The sequence below is a fragment of the Styela clava genome, chromosome 7 (genome assembly GCF_964204865.1).
Source record: "Styela clava chromosome 7, kaStyClav1.hap1.2, whole genome shotgun sequence".
Lineage (NCBI taxonomy): Eukaryota > Metazoa > Chordata > Ascidiacea > Stolidobranchia > Styelidae > Styela > Styela clava.
This window is the reverse complement of record NC_135256.1, coordinates 10,380,386-10,407,925: the sequence shown is the minus strand read 5'-3', so window position 1 is coordinate 10,407,925 and position 27,540 is coordinate 10,380,386. Positions and strand designations below refer to the sequence as shown.

The 27,540-nt window shown below is 33.6% G+C and overlaps 1 protein-coding gene across 2 annotated transcripts in view; it reads right to left on the bottom strand.

The window, feature by feature from the left end:
- LOC120327739 (ephrin type-B receptor 3-like) overlaps positions 1-23,685 on the bottom strand; it is a 43,721-nt gene extending 20,036 nt beyond the window's left edge. Inside the window, exons 1-7 of one of the 2 annotated variants that reach the window (XM_039394091.2) lie at positions 23,530-23,685; positions 23,013-23,329; positions 13,387-13,451; positions 8,224-8,339; positions 7,856-8,095; positions 7,575-7,771; positions 7,387-7,491 (exon numbers count right to left, since the gene is read on the bottom strand). In XM_039394091.2, the coding sequence (XP_039250025.2) occupies positions 7,387-7,491; positions 7,575-7,771; positions 7,856-8,095; positions 8,224-8,339; positions 13,387-13,451; positions 23,013-23,094 (805 nt within the window). In that variant the 5' untranslated portion in view covers positions 23,095-23,329; positions 23,530-23,685. The remainder of the gene's footprint in view (positions 1-7,386; positions 7,492-7,574; positions 7,772-7,855; positions 8,096-8,223; positions 8,340-13,386; positions 13,452-23,012; positions 23,330-23,529) is intronic. The other variant, XM_039394090.2, reaches the window with a different exon arrangement.
- Between the last annotated feature and the right edge of the window lie 3,855 nt (positions 23,686-27,540).

The following is a 27,540-nucleotide window of genomic DNA, read 5'->3' as shown; positions in this document are numbered from 1 at the left end:
ATTATAAATTATAATTTTTTATCTAATTTGATTTATTTTATTATATTTCAACCATTCCTACCTCGAACCTATTTAAAATAAAATGCTTCATATTGCACTAATATAGGAAAGACATTTGTTCAAATGTTCACAATTTTGTATGGGAACACTCTTTTTTTCTGAGTTTGAAGTCGCGTTTGCACATACTATTTCTACATTTTGTAATCTTGCTCGGGTTGTCAAGCACCCGCGATCGGCCGGTACTTTCTTTGATATAAAATCATTTCGTTTGGCTCTCATTAATTTGCTAAACTCGAGATTAGAATGTTTGTTCACACACCTCTCGAAAGCTAAAACAGCTTGCTAACTATACCTGAAAATCTTTGATATTATTTGAGGATATGTGATAGAAAATAATTTAAATTCATACCCATGACGTCATGTATAGTAGAATAGCGTCATATGAAAGTATAATACAAATATCTTATTGGCGAAAATGCCCTGCCAGGACCTACAGTTTCCTTTTTCCTTATTGTTTGAACATTATTCAAAAGAAAATGCTGGCCTTATTTAAATTTAAAACCCCATTGGGGTAATTTTAACAGAATAAGTTTGCGGCGACCACACAAAAAGAAAACTGCAGGAGTTCTTGTCCTATTAGAGATTATGACGTCACCAAGGGCAATCATAGTCACTAATAGTATAGTATTGGACCTAATATGGCTCATAGATAATATGCTTCATATGAATATGTCCCTTGCTTGTGTTGTGTGATGTCACAAAAGATACCACATTGCTAATGACGTGATTTCGTTCCAATTAAATTTCTCAAAACACCTTGCTTGTGTGTGGCATACCGCATATTTGTTGCCACTTTATTATAATTTCCGTGGAGGCAGTTTATAGGAATTTGGTCGTCAGAGAAGATTACATTAATATAGCAACAAAACATTGTATACCAACGCAAAGAATTCCTCAGGCTCTCAATCGAGAAGCTTCGGTATGTGGTCTTCCCTTAAGCACCTTAATTACACTTCTTGAAATTATAAAAAAAAAAATACTTGGAAAAATAACCGTGAATTTGACGTTAAATGTTCAGTTTTTCATGGCAGTATCAATTCCTAAAAATACAAATATTGGATGAAAAAATTTAAATTCACCGCGTGAGAGCTTTTTCCGTGTTTAGACTGTTTACAAAATCTGTATGCTTGAAGATACATGACGATAAATTGTTTTAAAAACAACCCTTATACGCGCCAGCCTTCCTGATATCGGGGCGGTTGTTTTCACAGGACTATAAATCGCCTGCTGAAATCCTAATTCGTAATTTTTCTTCGGCCAAACATAAACCACGGCTAAATTGAATGGTAAATGTGCTATTGAACACAGACCAAAATTAAATAGAGTATAATTTACGATATACCTAATGCTAGTGTAAAATAAACTTCGTCTAGTCAAACGAGCACGCGATAAGCACATCAATAGGTTTCATACATACAACAAGTGGTAAACCGATCAAAATGGAATTTCTGACAAGAATAGTAATCTAAGAAGCGCGAACCCGACATCCGGAAATGGTCCGATTTGATGATAGACAATTATTAGTTTTTAGCATCAAACAGACATTGCGTAGAGTATTACGCTTTCGCGCTCACGGTTGGTTTTAATTCATGTATTTAAGGTGTGGCGTATTATCTATGCCGGTAACATTGTTATGTTGCTAACGGTTAGCACCGGTTAAAATAGGACAATTAATTTATGATTTCCTACATAGGTAAATAACAGAATGATATTAGAAGTTGTGAAGATGACCTCTATCCAATGAAACGCCATCGGTCAAGTATGGGCCGCCATCGATTTAATTTTTCGTGTTTGTTCGTATCTTGGGCCTACTATAACTATAGCGCGAATTTACAGGTTATGGAAGTAGAAAATAATGGGTGGCTCCATATTAATACGTTATCAAACTTTGAAGTTACCAAATTGACGCACGGTGCGTGATTGATGCGTGAGACTTGTTACCAAAATGAAATTGTCAGAAAACCATTTGGGCCCAATGAATGGTAAAATTTTAATGGTAAATATATTGTGAACTACTGCTATATATACTGTTTGTTATATTTATATATGACTAGTTATTACAATTTAAGAATAATTTTTGTTCTAAATTCATCTACCAAATTATGATTTATTACTTTTATTAATTATTACTTCTATTACAGGAAACATAACCGCGTACTTAAAAAACAATTTCTGGAACCGAGGCCTATTAGTGGACATACAGTACTGTGAATACACATCGTTGTGAGGTATTATTCCTCCAAATGACTGCACACCTGTGTTTATTATGTACCCAAGTCATTATCATGTAATTTTATTGCAATTTTCACGCCAGATGTTGAACCTCCGGGTTTCCGGTTACAGTGGTTTGCGGATATCCGGATAATCGGTAATATCCGCACAAAAATTGAATTTATATATATATATGTGATTAATTAGTGTTGGACAAATATAGAAAAAAGCTTCGCCCTTGCTCAACTGAACATCATTAATTTTGACTTAGCCTAGCTAAACTGATATACATAAAATCTTACCTCACATGCTCGAACAATAAAAAAATTATACCGGCAAATTTGGGTAATTTTGCTAAAAATTACAACAGTTTTCGTGGATAAAGATGACTGAATTTTGAATAAAAATGAATGAAAATTTCATATGAATTTGATAGAAATTCAATTCGGTTGAAGTTAATCGAATAAACCAATTAGATTTTCCTTGTTATTGAACGAAAAAAGATTATGAATATGTAAATATGACTCCATTGAATGAAAATGACTATTTTTATCTTGGTTTTTATAAAAATAATGATACACAAATCCATACCTTAATGCAAGGCAGAAATAACAATCCACGTATGATATATTGTTTAATGGACAAAACTGGTTATTGTAACCAATATTCAAAAACAAAACACAATTACAGCACGTTTTTGTGGCCTTGTCATAACGACTTGTCAACGTCAAAACCATTATCAAAGATTTTTATCTACCATTGAAATTTTAATTTAACTAACACAAAACATTAGCTAGGTGAATCATAATTTGGTTCCATGAAAACCGGTCGCTTAAAAACCCTTAGGTGTTAAGACCGTTACAAATGGAGTGTTATAAAATTTGGAAGTCACGTACACAGGCCTACAGTATATAATACCAGTTAATTACTGTAGCCGCAAATAGCACGGAATTCAATAGAATTGTATTTTTTGACGACATGTTTTGTTATATGAATTAAATAGTTTTTTCTATATATTATAGTACTAAATCTAATTAATTGGAAACGCTCAAAAGTGCCTATTAGCGATTCAAAATGTTTTTTTTCGTATGTAAAGAAGTTTCTTAGAAATAAATTTGATAACACAACACGAAAGAATATTCAGAGAATATTATTCAAATAATATTATAGACAACATTTAAAAAATATAGATTGAAAAACATATGAATCGGGCTTGGGCTAACAATAATCTGTGTTTAATATGATTAATTCATGCCTAAACATACTTTTTAAAATTTTAAATCAGCTAAGTTCGCAATTGTAATTATGACACTAATTTTGTTCACATCCTGTCAATTTTTTTTACCATAAATCTACAAAAATGTTAATTTCTACCTTCCTGTATATTTATATTCATTTTAAGGCGATTTCTAATTTGTAATATCATATTAATTCCCATGCTAAGTCCCAAACGAACAAAGTTCTGCGAATCTATAGCGTGACACGGCAAGGAAATCGAAATCAGAAAATCTAAGTTACACGCGATCAAAATCGCGATGCTATCATTACAATCCAAGAGGGGTCAAATGTCACGATCTGCGTCAGATGCCATCTCTAAATCTGGTGAAACAATTTTTTCATGACCTCTTACATTGAACCGTGTCAATATATAGAAACAACTTTCGTTGTGATAGACCGATTATCATATTTCCCACACTTTAATACCTCAAAAGTTGGCAACACACTTGATACTGATAAACCAAAATTTCAAAAAAAAATGAAGAATGCATGTTTCATTCAAATCTGGCCAATGATAATAATATACGAAATGTAATAATATTTTACTAATTATTAAGACGGGCTTTATATTTGACAAATAATAAAATAACCATGTCAAAGGCTTTTCGTACACATAAACAAAAATTGACAAAAATTTTCTTTGTTGTATTTGCGGACTTGTAAGCGTAACGATAATCGCGTGTGGTCTATATTTTACCAAAGGGGTTCAGATACCAAATATGGAACATACTTCATCACGCGCATTTCATCTATGTTTTATGCGTGGCAAAGCATGCGCTATATAGTATATGTAATAATATTAACAAATCATCGAATGACATGCTTACGATGAACCAAAACAGGATGCGCTTGGTTTATACTTTTATCAACAAGCGCAGTTTGTAATAATAAAGGTTTCCAAGAGTATTACAGCGGTGATTCGTGAAGGAGACTCTATGCATATAGAGACACTACATTCATTCTCTATACAAGGCACTAAGCAAGCAAATAATATATAAAGTAGTGTGGTTGTGTTAACATAACTTCGTGGATGGAAAAAAATAGAATTTTTAAGCAATGTTTTATAGATAGTGGATTGGTATTGATACCCAGCCTAAAACTAGGATGTAAAATTAGCACTAAATATCGAGTCCATATTGATATATCTTATGCCAATGGCACGCAATGGTTTACGTCCAACAAAAAGGGAGATTTTTTGCTTTTGTTGGACTAAATATGCTTTTGTTCGTTAGGGATATAAATACAAGGTACTTTTTAGTACTAAATACGTGGGCGACGTTGTCACGCACGCACATGTATGATATTTATACATAAAAGTCTTATTGTTTCTATTTTTATTGTATATGCTATGAATAATACAAAAAACGTAATAATATTTACGCACTTGAGAATCAGAAAATGATAATTTTTCAGTACCGGATTCGTCATTAAAGGCTATAATATAAACATATATGGGCCATTAGAAGAGGTGTAATTTAACACATTGACATGCTACTGCCCTAGCATGATCGAATATAATATTAAGACCTACGGAATTAAGGCGTATTCTTCATGATGACAACCGATACGAACGAAAGGAAGATTTTAAATGAAGATTACGAAGTATTTTGCAAATAATCGCAGGACAAAAATTTGTTATCTCTTTTTTTTTGCGTCATAAGTATTGTCGTATAACACAAAACAACAAATTACGTACTTTTTAAAAATTATTTATAAATTAAGAATTTTTTTTTAATATATTTTTCTATTAAATTTCTATTAAAATTTTACAAAGCCAAAAAAGGAAAAAAGTTCCAGCGTCAAAAAATTCCCAATTATCACTAATCACTAATAATTAATATGATTACCTGAATTTCAAGTGATATTTAACAAATATTTGGTTAATATCATTAAAAACAGAAAAACATATATATCTTTGCTTCCGTTTGCGGTGGAAAATCAGGAATGCGGAAAAATCATTTTAAATTAAAATGACGATAGATTATAGATTTAAGTCTATGTTTCCGCTATTCCCTAATTAAATCAAATGGACCATATTTAAAATAATTTGTTTCCAGGCAAGGAATATTCAATTTTTAGAAATTGTTGACATTAAGCTTAGAAAAGCCATGCAAGAGCCACAATTTTTGACTATATAAACTGGTATCTGGATTATTGGCTGCCACTTTGTTATGAAAAAAACGCGATCTGTCAGTTCAAATAAATTTTAATTTTTTTCATGTGCCACTGGCCTGACAAAACCGATCCACGTTTTCGCGGAGTCGTTTTCACAAAAAATAACCTGTTAATTGGTGTTAAATTATACTTTTAGTACCATAAAAGACGAAATAGCGCCGCTAAATGGCTGTTGTAATAAAGGGTTTGGAGTTGAAGTTTTGACAACTTGGCGTGGTATTTTTAGCAAAATATACTAAATTAGTTAACGAGGAGTATAATTAAATAACAGGGCAATGACAGTTCAAGAATTTTCTGCGGGTTTCGAACTCACGGATCGCTGATTATAATTTATATACATTAACTGCAAGTTACACATTTATATATTAGTTAAAATTGTATAAGCACATCTAATAAATGCCAAATTCAACATTGGTATATAGTAAATCACGTAAAGTTAACCGAATTTTGTATATTACGCAGAGGAAATTGCTGGAAAAGCAAAAATGTCGAAATTCCATTTTCATGACATAATTCAATATACATTACGGTTTATTGCCATAATGTTATAAATAGAGGAGAAAGGTATTACTATTTGCCTAATATTTCCAGTGTATATTGAAAACTCATTTTTTCCAAGTTTGTGCCAAACTTAAACTCTCTATTTTTCTATGGCATATACATGACCAAGTGTGTGTGGGGTCAAAAAGGTCAAAAGAGCATATACATGACCGGATAAAGGTGTGTATAACCGTGTCAACGACAAAGGAAAATCCCGTGAATTGTGTATGCAAACACAGAATAACGCTAACCCGATTAAATGAGCAAACGGTAATATAATGAACAAAATTATCTTCCTTTTGGAAGCCTTATGGTGAACCCTTATTATCCTTCTTCATCCAATTCCCAAAAAAACTCTAAAACCAATTTTTGCACTAAATGAAATTTAAAAACGACCCAAATGCAGTACAAATTTCACGAATTTCAAACTCCAATTTTTACCTTAGAAATCAGACCTATTTCGAAAGCACGTCAAAATTAACAGGTTACATAAAATTCAACAAAAAAAAAATGCCGATTACTAAAATAGAATTTTTATTTGAAATCACGCCGGTCGGTAACCGTTTGATACTCCTTTTTAGCCGGGTTGATATGTAACAAAAATAACGATAAAACGAAGCGTTCCTCACAAAAATGGTGTCGCCGACAGACCGTGAGTGAATTTCAAACAATGGACGTTTCCAATGAAACGAAATGAATGTTAGTTGAATTATAAAAATATAGAATAAACAAAAGGCCTTTTGAATTGGCTGGAATGTGTTTCGAAATTCTTTACATCGGGTTAACCCTCTACCTTTCCAATGGACTCAAAAGTATGATACATGCCCAAGAAAAACAGTACACTGGTTTTAAAAACACAAAAAGAGAACGGTTTTCTTGATATGAATAGAAAGTACCAATTAGAGTTAGTTTTTAATATGAAGCCATACATGTGTATTTTCTCATAAAAAGGGAATAAAGAATTTCCAAGGAAGTCGCAATTACAATAAAATACTTATAAAAAGTTTTACGTTCACACGCGAGGATAAAAGAACCATGGTATATAATTATCCTTGTGTGCGTTAAAATTAACCTTATAGTCTGCTGTATGTGACGTCATAGTCAAATATATAACTGACTTACCATTACACGCGGTCAAGTCCGGATCCGGATAGTATCCACCACGACATTGACAAAGTCCGGTTGGTACCTTCCATTCTCCGTTACTGTTACAACGATACTTTGGAACTGAAAAAAAAAATCAGAAAAACAATGAAAATTTTGTGTTTGAAAATGCCAGTTAATTTTACAATTTTCTATGATATACTCACTTTCTCCATTAGTATACACTGCATTAGTAACGCATTTTCCATCGACGGCGACAAGCGATGATACTTCCGACCCTGGAAGTGTTTCTGAAAAGTATGCTAAACCGTGCGTTGTCTCTGGACAATAGTAATGATATAACTTGGTAGCTATCAATGACATGCAAGTGCCTTCATCTTGAGCGGCGACGTAGAGGCCTTTCCTAAAGAAAAAGGACAATTCGGTTTAAAATATCGCTGTGGCAGTATCAGCTTCACTAGCTTTCCAGAAATCTATAAAGACATACCTTCTTAGTCCAATGCTGAATGTTTTATGGTTGATTCCTCCATTACTACTAGATGAGGCGTCAAATCGCGTTCCGGCAGCTACTGTATCTATTTTTATGTAGGGCTGTGCTTGCCAACGAGGAAAAGTACTGGAAGCCACGTCAGAGTTGGACTGGTAGTAATATAAAGTGAATGTCTCTTTACAAGTGTCGCATTTCATCATGGAGTATGTAATATCCATGTAGACTCGTTGAGCTCCGCTTTAAAAAAAATGTTGACTTTAGTTAAAATGTTTTGGTAGACTGGCAATTTCGTTTCCCATAATGGTTTTCCATTTGATAACAAAACAAATATATAATTTGAATTTTCGACTCTTTTCATTTCTTACTTTGCTGTAATGTACGGTGATCTGATCCAATTATTCTGATTTGGAATATCGTTTCTGCAAACTTGATGAAATCGAATCGGCGCGGCATTTTCGTCGAGTCCACTAAGTTCTTCCCACTAAAAAAATGAAAAGAATAATAATAATAATGGAACATTCGAGTTATATTTAAATCTTTATTATTAAATTCTTTTCGCTACGAAGTAAGTCTTTGCAATGATATTTCTGTTGGTAATAATATATCGAAATTATTATAACAAACAAATCCGATAGTATCACTATACTATATTATATAATTCGGAACAGACCAAACATATCATTTCGTGTTTTCAATATGTACTGGTATGAACTTTTGTGTAAAAGGCCGCAAACTCTAAGACAGGTCAAGCATTTTTTTTCGATTTTACGCATTTTAATTATATGACGCGTTCAAATTTTAGCACATTAGACATTTTTGTCACCAAACTAAATTTTGTGGATAAAATATGAACAAAAACGTGACGTTCCAACCGACAGGCGATAAAAACATCCGGATTATCTCCTCGAATTATAGTTTCAAAAACATAAGTTTGATCAGATATGGATCTTAGATAAATCCCGCCTTTTCAAACGCGAATCCTCTATTCTACGGTCAATTTCGTACAAAAAATTACGATATAATATAATAGGATAAATATCAAAATAAAAATCCGATAAACAATTGGAATTTAATGCGACATATACGTGAAAAGCGTCAGGTGTACGAAATGTCATAATGAAGCAATCAGGCTTATTCAAGCACCCTTTTAAGATTAACTGATACTGTGGTGCATATGTATTTCAAGTTTCATTTCATCAACAGCAGCCAAAGTTACGATTTTATGCTTTTTTGCTATTAAATAGTCTTTAATAAAAAAAGTCATAATTCTTTACAATCTATGACTTTGTGAATCGCCACCAACGTACAATAAGCAATGTGTGTACGTTCGGAAAACGTCATCACTACATCAAAGCGCTTTTGCCAGATGGGGTAAATCGAAACGGAATTATACCTTTCCATTTCTGTTTAAAATACGGAAACGTGTTTAAAAGAACAAAAGAAAGTCTGCACTGAAATACTTTACATAATTCTATTTATTGACAACAATTAAATACTTTAATTTATGTAATATTTATATTTGCGATAATTTTCCCGATAATCTGAGAACGATGCAGTTTTACAAGAAATATTGTCACGATTTTGCTTTATTTAGTTTATATGTTGATAGCTGTAGCGTGCATTACTGCACGTATCAAGTTTACTGATACATATTTTCGTACATCTATGGCCATATAAAAACGATGTATATGTCCATAAATGGTTATTTTATTATATATATTTCCATGAATGTCAGTAACAAAACAGGTGTATTTTTCTCCCACAAAAAACGTGTTAGAATTAGTGACAGAATTGAAAAAAATCATGCATCGTACAACGCTTTTAAACCATATATTTGTTTACCACAAACACTGGATTAAACTATTATAGCACCAATTCCATATTACTCGCTACCGCAATAAACTGATTAATAATAAACAGTGTGAGCTTAACGGAAGCTGCACGGTTCTCGCTTTCATTCCGGTAGTCCTGGTGGTATATTGCTTATCCCTTTTAAGGTAACCGATTTTTATCCTCCAGCATTGATTTGTTATTTGGCTATCAGCCGTGTATTAATCGGAGCTAGTTTACAATTTGACGTTATTTTTTTGTGATTTCAATTAGACATCTATCGTCTTACTTTGGGCAACTTTCAATTAAATATTTCATGTTTCATCGCGATGGACCAATGAAATATTTCTGTAATGAAACGACATTTATTGGCCATAACTTGTCGGCAAGATAAAAACAGCGATGTCTCTTGAGTGGTAGTCGGCACGACGGACGCTATTCGCGATTATCTTTCAAGAGGATATGACCAACCATATTTTCTTTATGCTATTCAGTATGTGAAACTCAAAGGACTATAAAACGTTCCCCATGGGGGAAGAACGGTCATAAATCCCATAGAAACGCGTGGTAAAAATACTCATTTTGATGTTAGACAAAAAGTCATATATGAATCATAAATACATGGCAACGCTTTGTTCATATTTCCTTTTAACACATCAATAAATTGGTTTTGGCTGGGCGATTGATTTATCTATTTCGCAATTTTGATCGAACAAAATCCGAAACGATAATTTCAGATAACGCACCCAACAGTTGTGACTCAAGAAAGGAGAAGAGAGCTATAAGCTCCCGATTTCAATTCAAAACCATCCTCGCGGAATATACGGTCACAACATACCCGACTATTAAAATAAATATGATTCCGTTGAGAGATTTGAATAAAATGGTGAATTGTACCTTGACCCCAAAAGTATATTTCACTAAAACCACATTAAATATAATTCGGACATGAATCTGAGATATATACACGGGCCTTGGTTGAAAAAAAGATGGACCACCAAATTGTATTAAGTCTATGGGATGACTACAAGGCCCTATCCTATCATCAACATTTGATGCCAACGTGCCCTTGCTCGTGAATGGTAACCCGCAATGACAATTACATTACATATCAGAAGAAATTCCTAGACAGTATGACTCGGAATCTTTATCATTGATGAATTGTGTTGATATATGTATGACAAATCAGCGATGACATCGGTTTTCATATATTGTAAGATTAGAATGAGGAATGGGAAATTGGAAATGACGATTTCCAGATGAGAGCTAATTGTTGTTCCCTGACTTTCGAGTGCTTTCCTTATCATTTAAATGTTTACAAAATGATGTGGAAAGGAGGTGATGTTCTACATTTTCACTTATGTCGATTTTAGGTCACGAAATTCGCTTTTATAGGGTATTCAGATTCAACAAATAAAATCTAACTAAGCACTAGAAAACACATCCTTTTCTTGAATAACACCACTGTGTGTAAATCCAAAAAAATTTAACAGTTTTTTCTAATTGTGCTTATGGCCTGCCTGGTCAGCATGAGACATAATTTCATGTGAGGGAAACAAGGCTTCCATATTTGGGTCATGTTCAGCAAATCTCCTATATTCGTCAGATAGCGTTTCAAGCAGTTGATTCCTCTCGTAATAACTTAACATTTGTGACGCGGTTTCGGTATGTAAATCGACCACGAACGGTCCGTTGGGTACTAAATGCGTAGGATATCAAACACCGATGGTATTCGTACTCCGATTCACCTCGACGCAACGTAAACACTACGGATCAAATTAACGGAAACATTGACGTAAGATTTGCGACGTGACATCGTAATGGAAGCTGAAAATTTATCCTGTTCCAAATAAAATAACAACAATCGTTCGAAACTAATGCTGTTAATGTTATAAATCAAAATTTGTAGACAAAAAAAAATGACTGGAAATTTGTATTGACATGATTACAGCGCAGAAATTCATTAAACAGTAATGCCATTAAAAATAAATTAAATTTTAACTACTCCATTTAAAAGTGACAAACTAATAAACGAACAGGATATTATATCTTTTAAATTTATCATGTACACAATGTGGTGTTGCACACTAACTATAAGCGGTCACAAATCACGTAACGAACGATGGGGTAAACAGATCACATACGAAAACGTGCGATGTCCATAATTACTATAAAAACCATATTCAAACATACGCACCCTCATTCCATTGTGGATATCGCATTGTCATCCTAACGTACTGCTGGGCAATCGAATACGTACCACGCTGGCTGTGGAATGGTGATCGTTAATAAATAACTAACCTTGCCAAGTGTTATACTATAGTACCATAATGTTAATGGTATGAGTTTATCCTCCGATTTCATCATTCGTTAATATTGTACAATTCCGGATTTTGAAATTCAAATTAAAGATTTCAATACAAAGACCTATACACCAAATAAAAACTGAGTATATGCACTTTCAACTGAGGCGCCAAGAGGCCACTGAACAACTAATTCTTTAGGAAATCTAATGATAAACTAGTCATGGAACGATGGAAGCTTCAAAATTTGGCATAATACCGCCTTGAAACACTCTGTTGCATTCTGAAACTATAGAATTTGAATTACGCCATAACGATTCACAATAAAAATATTCAGTTTTCAATGATGTCACTTCTTAGTCAATGAAGTAGTTCCGTTTTAAACTTACATATGAAGAAATTACTATCAAAAGTCAATAACATAATGACCGCTTGTCCAAATAGTTTTCTATGATAATTACAGCCGATAGCCCACTCAGAAATGTATTTCCAGTCAAATAAACTTGACACAATATGAGCAGATTTCGTCAAAAATAAAAATGATCAATCGACATGAACTGTAAATAACAGAATATAAGACTTTTTCCGATATAAACATCGTGTTTTCGTGAGCCAGAATAGTAAAAGCGCAAAGATTTGAACCCCAGTGAAGATGACACTGTCCTATTTTATTGACATTGCCCCAAAATCACGCATAAGGGCCGGATAGGGGCAACCTATTTTGTAGGCTTAAGGGTAGTCATTACTACCAGAGCGGAATAATTGTCCACTTTACGTTTTTTTGCAACATTTGAGAGTAGAAATTAAACATGAATCATTCAAAAAATAAAGGGAACACTGTGTATTTTGCGGTCGGAATGAGGATTTGATAGAAGAAATTTGAATGTGTCATGCCAAGGAGAAAAGTATAAAGTAAATATCTGAATATAAACAGGTGGAAAACAAGAAATCGAAACTATAATAGAGATCGGAATTGTAATATATTGTAATATTAGGCGTTTTTGTATCTGATCCAGTTAAGTGTTAATTGCTTCATTTTGACAGTTTTCCTATGATGTGGGATAATTCTATTTTCATTGTATAGCTAGCTACCTTGACTTCAAAATAAAAGCGTATCTAATTCAGAATTTGATGACAATATTTTGTTAAGGTGAAAGCGATTGTCGTCAGCTCATGGTACCTGTCAGTGCTTGACTTTTTGATGATATCGCAAAATAGTTATAGTTATGTCAAATTATGGGTAACAATTACATTGGCATTTGAAACACATACCAAGTAGCGATTGATAAATACTACCAAAGTGCGCTACACAAATGGCCTATATCGAACAGAGGACTGAAATTAGAAGCGGACTTTGTGAGTATGTAACTGCCTTTAACGGCTTCTACTACTTACCCCGTTCGAAGGGTGTTTCTCCCATTTCAAGTCACTTTTCGACTGTTTCGTATCAAATAGAACTCCTGCAAAAGTAAAACGAACTTGAATTAAAACAGTGCTTTAGCTCAAAGAATATGCAATACTATTACTTAAATTAAAATTGGAAATTTGTGTATAAAATTATAAAGAGCTCGCTCGCTATTTTGTTCATGCCACCGATATATATATAACATAAAAATTCACGATTTATACGCCATGGTTCACATAAAAAAGGTTAAATAGGTGGCATGTAATAGTTTCGGCGTGTGTGAGGTATTTTATTACAATTTTGATATAAAATATCATAACACAATGAAATTCCACACGCGCAAGGGTTTTGTCTACATAACCCGCCGCATCATTATGATTCTATATCTGTCGCCGGAAACGCTGTTCAAAAGCCCCATGATATGTTTTATTGGATCATATTTAGTCCGGTATAGATTGAGTAATAATGGTAACCGACTAGACATAGTAAGCATATTGGCATTTCAATGCGGCTTGTTAAAGGAAACAAATATATGGTATTCAAAGCCTCTGTCGACCGACTTTTATTTTAGATTTTCTGACAATACATCAACATTCTTAATGCAAAATCATATGTGTTAAATACACGCGAGAGAATAAAATTATAGCCGGAAAAGATGTTTGAGGCGAGCAATATTTTCCAAATAATTTCTCAAGACAAGTTACTCAGTCAGAATCCACTCAAATGAAAGAAAAAACTCACTCACAAACAATAAATTATTAAAAATGCCTTTTTACAGGTTGAATTTTTACTTAGTGCATAATATATTGCTTCATAGCAAATGGAAAGTTGCCTATTACAGAACTTCATCAGTACGAGGCCTACTTTTGTGGTGAAGTAATAATCATCACTTAATAATACTTGACGATTAGCACAAAAGACTTAAAATCTCATAACAAGATTTCTGAATGGGTTCTATTTACTATATTCTATTTAAAATTTTTAAAATCGCTCGCCAATATAAAGTATCATCGAATCAGCACTCGAGCGGATGCGTAATATCAAAGGTTATATGAATATTATTAAATCCTATATATTTGTTCAATCATGTATAGCCCCATCATATGTTGAGATTAATTTAGCCCCGACCCATATTTGAATTGTGTAAATTATATCTATTGAAGTAAGTAGGTATTATGATATAATCGTCAGTTGTTATTTCAGCAATATGGTGATTGCACTTGAAGGTCTTAATCCTTGATTTTTAGCTGGACGTTCTAGCATCTCCGATACAAGACAACGATGGTATGTTTCAATGTAATACTAATAGTTGATGCCATGTAAGATACTCAGTAACAGTCATTGCCTTTAACCTTGCTTCGTGTCGGTTGATAACCAGTAAATTTCCAAAGTATAGGACGGGGAAATATAGTATTCTCATCTCCAAAATATCTCGCTATCTACCCAATGACACTATTTAAATAAACAGTGTATTGCATTGCTCCCATTACCGAGCGCTATACCAGATTTCAGATCCGGACACGGAGTAAACAAACCAGACGCAAACACATCGTCACAAAATTTTAGAATCTCGACATATTTGTTTTCCGTTTGACAGATGAAATCCCGATCAGAAATTCGCCAAAAAATCAACATGTCCTCATTTCAAAATTGTCATTAACCTATCCGCATGTCGCTTCCGCGTGGAAGGAATTTTCAAAACCGATATAAAATCAATTTTTCTTTGATTGTGGTGTATGTTCTCCCTATTAACAAGACACTAACAAATTCAGAGATTTGCATTGATTAAATTTGTTCACACGAGCGGAAATGAAACAGTGGGTCAGTGATCGAGAATTGTACGAATTCTATCCGCTGTTAAGTCGATACCATCCATGACTATAATCGTTGAAACTTTTTAATAACAACTACCATTTTCGTAAACTCGATAAATTTTAATCTGCATGGTTTATTAAACAAAATCTGCCATATATCGATCGGTATCCATATGGGCTTAAAGTGTCATTTGCAAACGTCTCCAGAGACAACTTAGTGTCATGGCACTTGACTTTAATGCTCTCGCTTTACGGCTTATGGAGTGAATGACAATGTTTTACCCCAGAGTGATGCAATAAAATAAAAAGCTTTTTTTTAGGTTTTGAATTATTAAACAATAATAATAATTTCCTTGTAATATTATTGATATTTTGCAAACTTACAAGTGATACTGTCATAAAAATAATGCAATTCAAGAAAACTCGGCAGATTTAATATTATTTGTATGTTATTACTAAATATGAAACTACAAAATGAAAAAGGCGACTCATTGTTTTCAGCTGAATGGGCTGAAACAACATTTGACAAAGAAAACACCCGGTAATGGAAACTAAATTTTGCGTATTATACATTCCTTATAAGTTATAACCCATAAAAATACCCTTTTTAATCGACTTAGCCCTCCGACCCAGTTAAAAACGAGCATATTAATCTAATGGGGAAATTTCGAAATTAGGAGCCAAACCACAATTAAGCCTGAAAATGCTCAACACCCCAATAAACTAGACCGCCAATCCAATAAACAGGGGGCTGTTCAAATACCACAACAATTTAAGGCACTTAGACAACTTCCATAGTTTTTTAATGTATAATATATCGTAGGTATTACCCATGGTGACCTTGATTTAATTGTTAAGGGTATCTTAAAATAACATACTTCGAGGATGACTAGACGCATTGAGGGAACGAAGAATAGAGATTGATTTAGGACGAAACATGTATACATCGTTGGCAAATGGATTCCAACTAGCTTGAAATTGTTTATTATGAAAGGACTGTTTCTTGGTATCTATCGGTAACCAATGGCGCATGTGCTATCTACCTTACATAAATAGATATATCTCTGAAATTTAAGTTGTCAATTTAAGATTTACACATACGAAAAAATCTGACTAAAATAATCTAGGAAGTATTGCATTTCGTAATATTTAGTGATTAGTGTTCTTCGCAAAATGATCATGAGTTTTCGATAAAAATATGACGTATTGGAGAAAAGACAGAAAGTGTGAATGAATTTTCGGTCGCATGTTCGTCACTCGAAAACCATAAATACCTCTGACGATATAAACCTGTAAACCTACGCGCGATATCGAGATAGGAAAATATTTTTCGGTCGCCGAAAGACCGAGATGTCTCACGAAAATGTTATTTATAAATAATTATATTTTCATAACCTAACTTTTACCAGAGGAAATTTCTAAATGTGATGTCATATGATGAAAAAAACGGCAATGTCATTAGAAAAAGAATTTCTCCGATCCACTTTGAAACCTTGATAAGTGACGTCGTTTTACGAATTCCTACTTAATATCATTTGCGTGGTATACGATAAATTTGGATATTTTCATGTTTTACCATGTTGACAAATATAGCGCATATCAACTCAAATATCACCACGCACTAGTCTAGACTAAAATCACGTTATAATAACACGGAACAATATCACCCTTAGGAGGAACCCATGGAGTTCGAAGCCGACTATAACTCCAGTGGGGTAATTGCATTACTTAGGTGGAATGAAACTCCTGTACATTATTTAAAACTTAGAAGTAGCTAGAATTGAAATAGGGATTGATGTATGCCCCCAATTGCCATTTGAATAGGATTTTCCTTGAAATGTAGTACCTACCAAACAGAACTAATGTTTGGTGTTTGGTATCGGTACAGTGCCGGGTAAAGATATCTTTGCGAGTCGATTACAGCAGGATTTAAACTTGACTGATTGCGATCGTATAAGACAAAGGTTCATACGTTCAATGAAACATTTGTTACGGTTGCGTGTTCCGATTTTCTTTGTGTATTGCGCCTTTGATCAACAGATCAGAAACACGAGGATATACAACACATCATTTATGGCACGAGGATAAATCGCATTTACATAGTATCCCCCATGCATGAGACATTAAACTTTTTCTACACCTGCATTTTCCTTTCACGTTTATTTATTTATTTTGATGAAGTCGTGTTTCTATGACCGCGGAATGTTGACGGAATGCATCGTTTCACCACTAACTACCTGTCGGCTAGATAAACACAGGGCAATATTGGGCTTGATTACGCCTTGGCACGAAATTGGTTTATAATTCAGAAGTATATTCATTACGTAATGCATATTTGATACTTGAGTTATCAGACAAAACATGTCTATCTAACAATTCGTCTGGAAATAAATTTAAAAAAAATATCATTCGTCTGACATACATTTATTTAAACACCCCACAAATCATGCTGTTTCGTTAACACATTACCTAATAATATTGCCAAATATATGACTGAATTGAGTAATAACTCTGATATAAAGTATACAATGTGAATTCTAGCTATTCAAAACCAGTATAAAAGAGAAAGGGATATTATTACATTATGATTGTCGTAAGCCACTCAGGTATTTCAACAATGTCCCGTTTTAGGAGTCGTAAAATCAACCTGGTATGAATGTCGAACAAGGGTTACAAAATTTACAACGTTTACAGTGTCGTCATTTGACCCAGAGACGAAAAATTAGCAAAACATTGATTGGCATCTTTGACCAGCAAGGAAAATATTTTGTGTACATGTTCAGTACTCTTAAAGGTGACATAACAAAGAATTTTTCATTTTATAAAATAAAGCGTTTTCCTTCAAAGTCAAAGTATCTTGTCTCTACGATAAAAAAGGGTTAAGCTATCAATTATTATCTCGTCAGGGTACTAAGAACAGCAATAAATATTTAAGACTGAAACGGTTGCCCAATTTTCTTTTTATTAACCATTTATTACATTTTATTAAACTGCGTTTCAATGACCGTACGTGAATATTTCTGATTGAATTTTACAATTCACGCATCATCATGTTGAAAAACAAGATTGTGATTTCATTCTTGTGAGTAACTACCAACGTCAATAGAGAAAACTTTCACGTTCAAAACCTCAAAACCATACGCTAAAATATAACCCCATTTCTTTAATCGTGGTCCATATATAAATCACACTTTTCATTCATGATTTATCCGTAAAAAGGGTATCAATGTTTACAACTGTAAGGATGACAAAGTCATCTATTCATATGATAGCATGTTTCATTTTGGCGTTTTATCAGGACTCAAGTTAGAAATATGCGCGTTGTAAAATAATCACCGTTCGTATCCCTCCGGGCTATTCAAAGAAACGAACGTGTTGCACGTTACATACCTAATGGATGTTTTCTTTACATTGGGAACAACGAATGAAATTAAAGTTTGGAAAAATTTTCTATTAATGAAATAATTTTTATTCTGTCGAAGATATTTTCGGCCGATAAATTGTACAATCAACATCATATGATTTACACATATTCTTTATACTGTTAGTGAGTTACAACATTTTCAGAAATGGGGATTGTCGTTGGTTTATTGCAACAGTTCTCCGTATTACCATCGTCAATGATAACGCGTTTCTAGTTTCGTCGCCACGAACGAACTTCCCTTTTCTATTTATGCTTATGAAACCGAGATATCGATGATAAAAAGATATCTCTCGCCAAATTTCGATAATATTAAATATAAGAATAACGAGACAAGGTATTAATGATAAACGATGAAATAAATAGAAATCTTCTGTGTCATTAGCTTAGTCTTAGTGGTACGGAAGGCATCTTGATGACATGTTTTATGGTGATGAATACATAAATGAATCAGTCGCCTGAAGTTCTAGAACTAGTTTTCAACCTGGCTAATTGATATCTCATCGGGTTTCATCAAGTAACTTAGATTTGAAAAAAAGTTTCGCAAGCTAAAAATAAATTATATTGGACAATAGAGGACATTGTCTCAATTAAAAACTAATTTCCGCCAGAAAAGGGCGGTTTGTAAAGCCTCTAATATATTGTATATATTTAAGGAAAACGGATTTCGGTATAATATACAATTTTCATAGACGATTAAAAACAAAGCAATCCCAATTACAACTTTTCTAGACAAAATTTGAACAAAATGAGAGAAAACTGTTGATCTTCTAATAAAATTGGCGCAATTTTAATGTATGATTTATACTTGTAATTTTGCGTTTGGTTTTCAGCCGTGTAATTTAGACAGGAAACGAAAATGCAATTTTACTTGTGTATTACCAATGAGTAATTATTCTTGTCGAACACGTGCCGTAGATAAATCTCGAACATCCAGTGTTCTTTAATAATGGCGCATGATCGGCCGTGTATAATCATACATGTTTTGAAAATGGTAGTACATCCACCGCGAATGCAGTATTGTCTGAAATTAGTGGCAAAGCGAGGGTTTCGATAATAGGTAATTTTATCCCACAATGAAAACATTTCTAGATAAAATTTGATAGTTTATGGCCAAGTGCGCCGAAATAATAAATTTGAGCCACAAATACACAAGCTTTGATTGTAGTAAGAACTGATTATAACCCATCAGAGAGGTTTTGAGAAACACAAATCTCCAGGGACAGTCTAAATTAAAAGCGCGGTTTCTTACTGGCATTAGATTTGTCATTTATCCCGAAGCATTTCCTGAAGTAGAACACTTCCGGTAACATTCTTGACAAATTTTGACACTAAAAATACATCAAACTATACCTGAAGACCGGTCGTTAGGTAAATCGCTAAGTAAAAATTAGCACCAATTGGTTTCGCCTCATCATTAAGTAACATTACAAATCACGAAGATAAAATTGAACCATTAACCATGGCGGCGTATTTGATCTAATTTCGGAATAAATTTCAAATTTAGGTTATTATACTCTTGAATCAGTTTCTTTTAATGTCTAACCAAAAATTTAATTTCAAATAGATTATCAATATTAGGAATTATTTGAACTAATTTGTGACAAATTAATGATTTTACTTTATGATCACCACAAATGACGCAGCAAGAACAGGTGCGCGCTTTGTTTTATGTATAATCCAATAAAAATATCGAGTATTTTTAGAACAATTGTAAATTTGGGGCAAATTTATGACAATGCATAAATAAGTGAATGGGTATAATAAAATATTAAACTTGGGGGAGGACAAATAAAGCATCCATTCTACGAATCCATAATATATAAAGGCACTAATATGCTGAAACTCAATTTTCTTTCATTTTTTTTTGATAATTATCTAAACATGTGAACATATGTAAATTCCATTTCCCCGTCCTATTTTATTTAGCCAGACTGGGACAGGTCGAATTCCATACGTCATTGGAAAATGCGCAAATATTAAGAAAACATGATTCATTGTAAAGTAAATGGAATAAAATACTTCTAAAAGAGAACTTGATTACGACATAGACAGTGATAAAATCATTATTAAAGAATGTCACATGACCTTACTAATTTGATAAGCAGGTAATATGTAAATTCGCCAAGAGAAATGATTCTTTGTCTGAAATTGTGTTTATACCTAGTTCAACTTTTCTAAATCGAAAAATCGCAAAAAACACTTCTATAATTTTAATTGGTGTGATTCCATTACAAAAGCACAAGAAGATATACATATTAGCGCTATCGCAATATATGCTCCGAATAGTCTATCCATATTCTACACCATGTGAAAAAGTATTCATCCCCAACTACAAACGTATTCTTTCATCAACTAAATTGCGTGATTGCGTGTTTGCTTCATTTCAGTTGTGATGTCATATTTTTAAGGTTTGGGTATGAAATTCCATAGAGTTTTCGTGCATGATATCAAAGTTAGTTATCAAATTTTCAATTTCTGAGGACGACCCGAGGCTGTTTATCATTACGTAAATGAATATTTCGAGCAAATATACATTTTGAGTTGCAAAAACGGCTCGTGGTAGGTTGTTTAATCTGGTGCGTCCAGTCGCAAGCGGGGAGAACATAACGTAAAAAAATGTTATTTGTTGTTAGCGACTGACCAATCCAAACATAATGAACGTCTAAATTAATAAGTGAAAGTTGGACAATAAATCTCCTATATCTTTTCAGTTTGTCAGAAATTCCAAAAAAGCGCGCGTAACCACGTATGCGTCAAAGATAAGCCCTCTTAACGTCGGTGTCCGGCATTTTCATGTCGAAATAACAAAAGAGACAACGGAATAACTCTTATTTTTAATAGAGGCCCAACCCAATGGACAAACAATACGGAATCACGATTCCCATATAATCAAACGGGCGATGCGCGTCAGATACACAATAAATATATTAGACGTATTGTATAGGCGTAGGTCGAACTACACGGCTATTTTTAACCCAATCGAATTCCTTGGATGTTTTGTTGCCATTACGTTATGCCATAAAGAAAACATTTCATATTTAGGGATGTGGACACTAACAAATGGAGGCGTGACTTAGATCGGAAAATAATATGACAAAAACCGTGCTTAGATCAACATTTTCAACCAAACGAAATGGCGATTTGGGCCGAACGCGGAAACGCACAATTCGTGGCCCGTTTAACCGATTCATGCTTTGATGCAGTTTAATGTCATCGGAAATATATTGTTTATATTTGATTTGCGGCAAAGGATATTTATTTTTAGATATGCTGGCACTTTCTTACAAAGCTCGAAGAAGCGTATTCGCACAAAATATCAAATGTTAACGTCATAAATGTGATGCGTTATCTGAACAATTTACAGCTATCAGATACACCTCTGAGATTGATTGGTTATGAACGAAGGGTATAAAACAAACTTCACATTGTCGAAAATTCGCTTGTGTGGTGAATATGGAGAAATCGCGCAATGCGATACATGTAATTATTATCATTTTCAAGTAAAAGACAACACGGGCTTATTTACTAGAAGTCTATATTATGAACATTTCATGATGTGCTACCATATTTTGCGTGAGACATGGACACAAGCCTTCGATTCATAGATTTTAAAATAATTATCGGTCTTCCAACTAAGTCGAAATAATATAATAAAAGTTACTGTATTTAACTACCGGTGTTTGACTGATTAACCATGGCGACCGAAAGTCTACTAACAACATGCAGTAATTATGGTATTTTACGATTGTTAAACCAACGAACACAATATTATAATACCATTGTTTCAATTTAATTAAATTTCAATTGTAATACGTACTACATATATCAAATACGTTGTTTTATGGAAAGTGAAGTAACGCCGAAAACCGAATTTATGATAGTGTTATATAACTCAATATGAAGTAATTTGTGGTCCCTGAACTTTCAATATTCCAAGCTTTTGCATACCGGTAACTTTGATATTCAGCTGTTTCACGATTTTTCACCACTTTCAAACCAGCATGCCCAGTATAGTGAAAATGTTCGCGCATTCTCGGCGCGTCGCATGGAAGATCATAGTACCGTGGTTACATTTGATCTCAGCAGGTTTCTAAAACCGACGTGTTTTGATTTTCAAAACTTTTATAAAGTTTGACACCACCCAACCGTGAGCGATTATGCACGCTTGATACTGAGTTAATTTAATTATGCTAATCCCGCGGTGTGGACAAAAATATATCGCAGACTACGACTTTGTTACTAACATGGAACGGCTATCCAAATTTACGACTAATGAACTAACTACAAATTTTGAATAAAAATCTGCTGCGACCTGATAGATATGTAGCCTTCGATTTACACAATTCTGAACAAATTATACTGTAAATATTTTACTTACTGATATCTGATTGTCCAACATCCATAAACGTAATAAAAATTAGCAGGCATAACAGCCAATGTTGATATGGCAGTAAGTGCATTGCCAGTTCTTTCTGTATAATTTCCCGGCAAATGTAATCTTCTGTTGCCGTACGGTATTACTAGTCTTTCGGTGAAATAATACTCGATGGAAAAAAGTTGTCGTCAGTGTTTGGGTGTCAAGGAGAAATAACGTTATGTTCCGTTTGTGCTTCTGATTCTCCAATAGATTTATAACTTGTTGATAAGTTTTATAAATAAATGTAACACTCTGATATAATGCTAATGCTTCGTAATCTAAAAAGTAAAAAGCTAATTCAGTTACATAAAAACATCATTTATACAGAAACAACTGCCTATCTTCTACCAATTGAATCACTGTTTGTAGTACAAAATGTAACTATACAGCTATAAAAATAGGCCAAACTCAAAAAAAAAAACTAAACTATTCTAACGAAGACAAAAGTTGCGATAAATCAAGAACAGATACTACCTACCACTTAACCGATATTCGCCCAGTATTAGTTGGTTTAAAATATTTCACAGGCTTATTAAAAATCTGTCTATAAGCATTTTAATAAATGAGTCTTCCTCCCGATATAAAACAAAGCATACACAGATACTGTATCACACGGCGATGCCCTCGACAGCATTCCGTAATCAAAAAAGCAAACATTCGGAAGAACTCATCTCTTTAAAACTGACACTCTGCGGGATAAATTTGACATGTTAGTGAGATTACATATTCTAACCGTCTAATTAATGGTAGATCCGACCCCAAAGCAGAGGCGCGAAGCCTTCACACAAAATTAATCCGATTCAAATAGACGGATTAAAGATTAAATTGCCACAATATTATCTTGTACCGGTACGATAGTGCCTATCGTTACAAGACAAATATAGACGTTTCTGCACCTCAAATCTGCAATTTTTAACTAAGCCTGAATAGGTTTAATCGCTGCGAGTTATCACTGATATTTTCAACTCTGTACTTGCGATAGGCCATCAAATACAACACCAAAATACACCTTAAAAATATTCATAAATCACTCGTTTCATTCACGAATGCAAGCGTAATCAGCGCTATTCCTCGTCATAATTACGCAAAACACAATACCAAATTCCAGCGTATGTGTTTCTATAATATTCATTAATATCCGTAAACGTTAGAGAAACTGAGACCTTCAGCAGAGCAAACTTACCCTCGTCACCGCAGTTTAGTTATGACGGCAAATAACGATACGCGATGAAATATGTAAAAAGAAAAAGGCGGCGATCGTCTCTCTACGAGAGCAACGAGGTTATTTTCTCCTTACTTAAGAAATTTGACTCATTTACGCCATCTTGGCGATATTGTATTGTGAAATATCATTAACACAAGTAGAGGTTGTTTAATTGGGTGTGTGCGAAGAAAAAGATATTAAATCGTGTTTTTGACAAACACCGTTAAAAGTAGGTTTTATTGAAAACTACTAAGCAAACTTCCCTTTTCAATATTTTAGTAATTCCTGAATCTCGTGAACAGAACTATAGAACGCCATTTTGTATAGACAGTAGTATCAAAAATCGAATCATGCTAAAACCTCATGTAATTTTAATACTCAAGGATTGACAATTATACCCGAAAAAGTTAGCCTTGCACGCAAAATATCTATTTATTCATCTAAACCGAAGACTCTTACAAATTTATACACTTAGTTTACAGCCCAGTTAATTGGAGACCGTGCCACACCAACATAGTCTTGAATTTACGGCCCAGTATTTATTCAACTTCACATGACACTCGCAAAACGGGTAATTAGGTAATAAAAATGCATACGCTTGATTCATTATTGCTTTTGGCACAACTTTTTTGTGTGGTAATGTTACCTGAAAAGCAAATGAACGTAAACTCTATAAAATGTCGAATCTGCAGTCATTCCCCTAGTGAAGAATATACATACTTGTATGTACCAATCTCTCAGACAATGGTCCACGTTTCCGCCTGACAATTACGCAACGTAAGCGCAATAGAGAAACAGCCACAAGTGTCATTTGGGCTTTTGATGTTTTCTTAAGAAACGATGAACACCATAATTACCGGTCCTTCGGCATTACGAAATACACTTGTTTCCATTTCAAGTGCGATCCTTTGTTCAATTTCTATGCCATGATTGTAGTCACCAGCGTTAATTAATCATGACGAAGTAGGGAATTTTCTAGTGTGCGAAGTTTAATAGAAAGTTATGCGGTTCTATCGTACATGGTATTCAATTAACAAATCAGTCTAAATGCATACAAAAGTCAAAGCTGATACCAAATTTCGAAAGATTCAACTATGAAGTCAAACCAATGATTTATCCTGATATTAAGAAGTAACGAACTTTACGAATTACGATTAATTTATATATATAGACATGATTTAATCGCAAAATGGGAGTATAAACGATATAAGACAGTTTTGATTTTATACCTTCATGTTCGCCTGGGTGGTTGCGTAGGCAGAATTATAATAATTTCGAGAATAGAAAATCTGTTAATGTAGCTCATTCACCCAGGACTCTCAAACGATACCACTCAGGCAATTCGAAGGGGACGTAACAGTTTAACGTTTAAGATGGAACAAAATGGACGCGATGGAAAGCTGTATCATAGCCAGCGCTTGCTTACATTAATCGCCCAAGCCATTGCGTTAAGTTTTATACATGAACTTTCATTTGTGAGATATTGGTCTTGATAGGAGTGACAATGAAACTATTTGCCGTTGGCATACTAATAAGTGAGCCTATAATTTACGCTTGTTTTTGTTTTATATAATCATAGTCGCCGAAATAATAAGTCGGTTCGTGATAAAAAAGCAGCACACCTAAACACGGTAAACGACCTTTGTAGCTATTAGCGTTCAAGTTTTTTGTGATTAACGGTATTGTACTCACTCACATACATACGAACTTACATTCAATTTTTATTGACTATATTGAAAGGATCACTTAAAGATAGGTTGATGGATGACATGAAGGATTTAAAACGAAAACGATGTTCGTCATTCTACAGTAAAACAATCAAACATAAACTTTGTTGCGATGAATTCCATTCTGTGGACACAATTTGAGACACCTGTCGGTCGTGAAAGTTCATATTTGCGTAGTCGTAACATTTTCTGCCTACGTGACTTGACTTTGTAGAACGACGGCCATTTTGTATGCGGATAATGGAATGATACCAAATGCCAACTCATTTTGGTGAATATTTCCTATAATATCTTTATTTTAGGCATAAACGATTGAACATGCAGAAAAATTTCAAAGATTTAAAAAAAAGGGCATCCATATAAAATTCTGTTTTGTGCATGATTTCTCGATTAGACGCTCAAACGAAATAAAAAAAGACACTGAATATTCATACTTGATTCATTGCCAAGGCGTGTCCCATTGACAACATGCCACGCGTAAAAGGCTTGATAAAACAAATTTACAAAATCTTTATTAATATACGAATATAATTGAGGTCAAATTCATTGAAGTATGATCATATAGTTTCAAAATGAGATATATTTTATTAATTTTTTTTTATAGATTTCACATCCATGCATTCCAACGTCTGCTTGCATTTATGAAAAAGTCATAAAAAACAACCGTGTCGATGGAACTGTATGTTCCAATTTCACATATTGAGAACTCTATCATGAAATATAGCAAACTACATATAGTTTGGTAATAAAGATAATAACCCACAGACTTCAACCAACTCTGTGTAACCCTGCATTTGCCGACATTTTTATAATAAAGAAAAGTGGTGTGGGGTCATATGAAAAGTAAATTCCGATTTTGAACAATGGAAAGTACCTAAGTATCTTGACTGAAATGGTAAATCTTTTTAAAAGCTATTGAAACGTAGGTATTTCTGAATATACGTAACAGCCATATTTAGTCCTGATTTAATATATTATGTCAGAGCGGAGCCACACTTGGCAAAATATGGGAAGAAAGCGATTAAAAGGGTGGTAAAATATGCTTTGGATCTATAAAAAGTACCCCCAGACTTACCACACGCAAAGTTTATAAACGGTACTAAGCTACAAAGTCACGCCCTTGAGTGTGCTGACGAATATTCAAAAATGTACCAGTGACCATAGGTAAGAATGTGGCTTTTATGTCACGTTCGGTCGTCTGGGTCGTGATGAAAATACAATTTAGTTGCGCAAAGTGATAAAATTTATGACACCTTCGTGAGAAGAATGCACATTGCACAATGCACATCCTATGTCAACTCTACTTGCAACAAAGAACTCATCTTTAAATGTTTTTCTTTACTTAATTATCATTACATCTGGCATTAATCATTATCCAAAATGTTTTGTTATGCAGAAATTTAAATAATGCTACTGAAGTTGCTGCATATTCATGTTCAGTAGAAACACACAATAAAACGTACACGTGAACACGAAGATTTTGATTTCGAAGCCCCCTGATTTCAAAACTTAGGAAAATTTGTAGGCCAGTTTGAACACTAAATCTTCAATAAAAAGT